Source organism: Echinops telfairi, unplaced genomic scaffold (genome assembly GCF_000313985.2).
Source record: "Echinops telfairi isolate 266 unplaced genomic scaffold, ASM31398v2 ScPeMD7_7469;HRSCAF=8507_0, whole genome shotgun sequence".
NCBI classification, from domain to species: domain Eukaryota; kingdom Metazoa; phylum Chordata; class Mammalia; order Afrosoricida; family Tenrecidae; genus Echinops; species Echinops telfairi.
Window position 1 is genome coordinate 21,787,270 of NW_022111372.1, and position 6,374 is coordinate 21,793,643.

Here is a 6,374-nt window from a genome sequence, read left to right on the forward strand (position 1 = left end):
CGATTATAGCGAACGCAGCCTAGAAGCAATTTGCTACGTGAAAAAGGAAACCAAGCCTGATCTATGATTACCATGTGTGAAGAAGGAAGAGTCTATACTTAGGGGTCACTGAGCTCACTTTAATTGCAGTGGAACAACTTGGAAAGGGATGGAATATTGGTTGTACCAACATGAAGAGTATAATCAGTGGCACTGGACTATACACATAGACGTTGCTGAATTGATGCATGTTTTGTGAATATTTTTACCAAATTTGTAAAAAAACATACATGAATAACAATGAGAATGGGGGAAAAGAAGTGTTCTAAAATTGTGGTAAAGATTGTACAATTCTTTTTGATATGGTTGAAAGTGAAATGAAATGAAAGCTATGTGGATGAAGTGCCAGTAAAACTGTTTAAAGAAAAAGTAAAAACACAGTGAAATAGATACTAAAAAAATACATACACATTTCTAAAAAATAAATACCATTTTTATTAAGAATAAATTAATTCCCTAAAAGGGGATGTGAAGGGATTTATGAAAGATCAGAGTTCAACACAGTAGAGGCTAACATTGGGAAACTAGTCAGATGCTATCACGAAGCCGCAGGTCACTAAGATGCATTCTAGGAAACAGGAACTTGGAGATCAAAGATTTCCCAACCATATATTTAGTCAAAAAATCTTAATACAGATGTTCTAGAAACAGAATTACCAATGAGGTGGAATTTCAGAAGCAAATGGTACTTTTACAGTGATGTTCTAACAGCAAGAAGAATAGCAGCTCCTGTAGCAAAATGGCCTGTAGCCACAGCAGCCAGAGCCAGAGCCACATCCATAGCCTGAGCCATAGAGAGAGCCATATCCACAGCCATAGCCTGAACCATAGCCACAGCCATAGCCTGAGCCATAGCCACAGCCATAGCCTGAGCCATAGCCACAGCCATAGCCTGAGCCATAGCCACAACAGCCAGAGCCATAGCCTGAGCCATAGCCAGAACCATAGCCACAGCCATAGCCTGAGCCATAGCCACAAAAGCCAGAGCCATAGCCTGAGCCATAGCCACAACAGCCAGAGCCATAGCCTGAGCCATAGCCACAGCCATAGCCTGAGCCGTAGCCACAGCCATAGCCACCGTAGTAGTTGGAACACATGGTGTGCAGAGAGGAAGTTTCAGATGAGGTGCAGAAGGATGATTCTGAAGTCTGGTTGTCATCCGCTCTCCAGACACCTTTATATACACCAGAAAGGGGTGGGGCACAAGGAACATAGACTCTGTGACCTCACTACTATGGCAATTTTCATTTTTTAAAAGCTCATCATACTACGAACAACAATACTTGAAGAGTCCAGAATAGATCCACAATTTGACAATAGTCAATGAAGAGGGTATTCATAAATCAAATGTGCTCTACACATTAAAGAAGTATGTCCTGTGGGATGTAATACTGACCTAATATACAGCATATTTTCTCGCCAGAGGCATTAACCCTCCCACATACTTGAGCACTGGGAGATGGTCCCGCATCTCCTAGCTCAGCAACAGGAAAACCCCTGGTGTGGAAGCGAGAGGCAAACAGTAGTCACATATGGGGAGTAACAGCTCTCAGATAAGAGCTGCAAAAAAACAGGAGGAGCACGGCAAAGTGGTCACTGCAGTGATACTAGAAACAAGCTACTGCTGAATCCAACGAACAGCCTGTGGGAAAGAGACGTCTAGCATAATGTTCCAGAATAAAAACAACCTTGAGAGTGTTAAATGTCACATAATCCACATCATCCCAGGTTCCATAGTATAAAACTTTAGTTAGTTTCTTTCTCTCTGTCGAGCCCTGTCCTGCTTACCGCACCAAATTTCAGGTGGTAAGCTTCCTGATCCTTCAAAACTTAACTCTGATTATAATTCTTATTGTAAGGATTCCTGGAATTCACAATGTGCATTACACATCATTACTCTATCCTTTTAAAATTCTAATGTGGTAGCAGGCATGTAGGATTATCAAGTTCCATTTCTAACAGAAATTCTGGCAGTGCAGTTGGGTTGGCCTTGGATGACTAAATGAAATCTCCAGAGTTCAAGTCCACCAGCCCTGCAGAGGACAAAGAAACTCTATGGATTGGTTCCAGTTTAGGTTTGGCATTTTAATTATCCATCCCCTTAGTTAATTTTGAGTTATACAGAACCATTATTGGTATTTATTTTCTGAGACTCTAATGCACTAAGTACTCTCTAATTGCCAATGAGACCAACTAAGAAAAGTCCAAGTGATACAATATTTAAGGGCTCACTGCTAAATGTGAAGTCTAGCAGTTAAACCCCACAGCAGGTCCACAGAAGAAGAGGAACCTTTTATTCTATATGCTCCAAGATATGTTTGTTTCTTATTTGGCAGCCCATTGTGTTTTCAATATTCTTCACTGGCACCTTTATTCAAATTCACCAATACTTCTTATTCATGATCCAACTTTCACATCCTTAGAAATATGGTGATCAGATTTTAACATTGGTAAAGCGGGACACCATTGATAAAACTCATATCCTGGTGAAATAGCCACATGGCAGCCGAAAACCGTATACCCTAGCTTGTCGTGCATTCTTTCCAAAAATCAGGACTTTTTTAAAACGCCGCAAGACGCAGGAAAAATTGTTAAAAACGGGACTGTCCTGCCAAAAGCAGGACGTCTGGTCACCTTACTTAGAAGGCAAGCGAAAATAACATGTCTTAGGTCTGCCATACCTTAGTCCTCAAAATAATGGAATCCTGTTTCTTAAATACTTTGAAGAGATCGTGTAAAGTAGATATACCCCATGAATTGCAGCACTTGATCTTTTGAATGCTGCTTCCATAAGAATTGACTGTATATCCAAGCTAGTTGAAATTCTTGAAAATGTTGATCTTTGCTCCTTTTATCATGATGCTTTCCATTGCTCCATGTGTGAAGATCTTTATGTGCTCTACGATGAGATGTAATCCATACCGAAGGCTACAAACCTTGATCTCATTAAGTGCTTCAAGTCCTCCTCACTTTCAGCAAGCAAGTTTGTGTCATCTGCGTATTGCAAATTGTAAATAATTTTTTCAATCCTGATGATGCATTCTTCTTACTCTTATCCAATTTCTCTGATTATTTGCTCAGCATACACTCTGAAGAACCATAATGAAATGATAAAAAACAAAAGCAAGGCATTTTTTTGGTCTTCTCTGCTTTCAGCTAACATCAGTAATGATATCCCCAGTTCTATGTCCTCTTCTGAATCCAGCTTGAATATCTGGCAGCTCCCTGTCAATTTACTGCTGAAACCATTGTGGAATAATCTTCACAAAAGAATTTACTTTTATGTGATATTCATGATAGTGTTTGATACTTTCTGTGTCTTGTGTGTTACCCATCTTTGGAATGGGTACATATCTGGCTCTCTTCCAGTAGGTTGGCCAGGTACTTGTCTTCCAAATTTCTTGGCATAGGTGAGTGAATACTTCCAATGCTTCAATGGCTTCCGGAAACATTTCATTCTGTTCCATTAATTCCGGGAACCTTATATTTTGTTAATGTCTTCAGGGCAGCTTGAACATCTTCCTTCAGTACCTTCAGTACTTCCTTCAGTTAATGTTCTGTTCACGTTGAGTGACTCTGTTTGGTGTTTTAAATACCAGTGACGTAGCGTACAGCATCACAACCAAATACCAGGCCCCACAGTATGACCAATGGATGGACAAGTGGTGGCCTCTCCTTACATCAGCAAAAATTAGATGGCGCCGTGGGAAACAGGTCACTGAAGTGAAGACAGAAACAGAAAAACCACTGTTGCCAAAGACTGAAATAGTGGCAAAGGGGCTTCTGATAAAGTATGCCGAAATGAAAGTGATTTATCCAATGTAACATAATCCACATTATCCCAGGCTTCGAAGAATAAAGTGTTTTCATGAAGTGTTGTCTCTCTTTGAAACATCTTTCTTGCTTCTATCAGCAAATTTCAAGATGAAAATCTCTCGCTGATCTCGCGAAACTCAGGTCAGATTATATTATCAGAGTAAGTATTCCTGGATGATCACAATATTCCTTATATCTCTAATCTTTAATAACTCTAATGTGGTAGTAGACATGTGACATTAACATGTTCCATTTTAATTACCAGAAGCTTTGATGGTACAGTGGGTTAGGAATAGTCTTCTAAACAAAAGTGTAGTGGTTCAAATCCATCAGCATTCCAAAGGACTGAGATAACGCAATTGGCTTCTTTAAAGATATATAGCCTCAATGATCCTGTGAAGCATTTCGACTCTCTTCTATTGTGCAGCTGTGAGTTGGATTCAGTTCAATGGCAATTAATTTGGCTTAGATTTGGATTTAAAATTTTCCAGCTCTTCAGTTAATTATTTGTTATGTGAAACCAACATTGGGATTTATATTCTGAGAATGTTTTGCATTAGACAATCACTAATTGTTGAATGAGATTGTGTAAACATTCTGCAGACATTAATACATTTTATTTTAATTTAGGGAATATTATAAAATTAAACAAGTTGCGGTAGCACAATGATTAAGTCCTGGTAGCTCTGGTGCTGATAGATGAGTTGTTGGTTATTGGTTGTTGGTTAAACCCCTCGGTGGCTCCACAAAAGAAATGATGTGGTGACATGCCCCAAAGCAGATTACAGCCCAGAAATCCCAGGGGGACACTGTATCTTGTCATTTGGGGATGAGATGAATTCAAATCTCATCAAAGTATATAACTAGAGCAACAAAGAATGCATGAAAAATTTAATAAAATTACTATATAAAGTGACGTATAGATTTATAATTTCATTTAATTCTTACAAAAACAATGTCATAAAGTAAAACATTTATTGCAAGTTGCTATCAAGTGTCATCATGCCAGGTCCTTCACATAATGAGCCCATGTACAAGAGAACAGAACAGCTCCTGACTCTGCACCATCCTGACCATTGTTCCTATGTCTGATCCCATTGTTGCAGCCATTGTGTCAATCCATCTTGTGGATAGCCTTCCTCCTTTTCACTGCTCCTTTACTTTACCAAGCTGAGGTTCTTCTCCAGGGACTGGTAAAAAAATGAGTAAATTGAGGTTGTGTTAGTCCGGGTTGACTAGAGAAACAAATCCAGAGCCACTCATATGTGTGTAAGAGAGAACTTTACATCAAAGGGTAATTGTATATTAAGAAAACATCCCAGCCCAGTCCAGATCAAGACTGTAAGTCTGATATTGGCCCATATGTCCAATATCAATCTATAAATTCCTCTTCAGACTCATGCAATACATGCAATGACGCTGAATAAAGAAAGATCATGTGCCAGTGGGTGGAAAGTTTAGTGGACCCAGTGATGATAGAATCATTTCAGCACCGGAAGGGTTCTCCTCGTGGCTGCTCCAGCTCATGGCTCTATCAGCTTAGCTCCATGTGGCTTGTCAACAGGCATACAAAGCAGAGAGTTCTGTGTGTCCTGCCTCCAGGGAGCTATTTATCTACATGCTTCCTCTAAATGAGGTCATCAAGCTGTGACCTGATGGACGGGCTAAACCGCACCCCCTTCGCAAGTTGACAGGAGTTTATGTAACTACCACAGTGGTCAACTAATTTACTCAAAATTGTCAGCTACTTAGTAGTAGAGTTGAATTAGTTCAAGAACTACCACAACATGAAAGGAAGGGGAAGTTCTGTGATCACTTTTACTTTTGTTCTTCTTATCAAACATGCTACCTTCCTCTAATTACAATTACCCATGTTTGTGATGTTAGCCTTACACTTTTATCATCTGAATCTTCTTCCATTTCAACCTTACATATCTTAACCCAAACATTATGTAAACATTAAACATACGACCCTAACAACCTCTCAAATCTGTTTCATAATCTCAAGTACCTCATAGAATTATGACCTTTTCCTGTTAAAGTTGCTCTAATCAAGCCAATGCTTTCTCTGCCTACAGAGTATGCAGTCTTCTCATTATGTTGAAAGCTACATTTGGATATTGTAGAAACTTAAGACAAATGATGCTAGTAGTTTAGCATCTGAAATATTAATAAACATATTAAAAGAAATACTTAGAATGCAACTTCATGTTAAAGTAGCACTTCAGTCATACTGAGAAGCTTTCCTTTTATCCCTATATTATTGAGGGTCTTCATAAGACAGTATGGTATATTTTATCAAATCTGATTGCTTCAACAATATCAGTGATTATGTGGTTCTTTTCTCTTGTTCTGCTGATGTGATGCATAATGGTGATTGACTTTCTAATGTTAAACCAACCTATTGCTTTTGTGCAACAAAATGTCTCCTGGTATTTCTTGTCCTTGGTGTGCAGGTTAGGGTTTTGGTTTCATGAGATTTCTCAGTGAATCATCCCAATACCATGTTACTTTGATTC

General features: G+C 39.0%; 1 protein-coding gene across 1 annotated transcript; it reads right to left on the minus strand.

The window, feature by feature from the left end:
• Positions 1–743: 743 nt before the first annotated feature.
• Positions 744–1,136, minus strand: LOC101661024 (keratin-associated protein 6-2-like). Its single transcript, XM_004711317.1, has one exon. The coding sequence runs from the start codon at positions 1,134–1,136 to the stop codon at positions 744–746; it is 393 nt and encodes a 130-aa protein (XP_004711374.1).
• Positions 1,137–6,374: the final 5,238 nt, after the last annotated feature.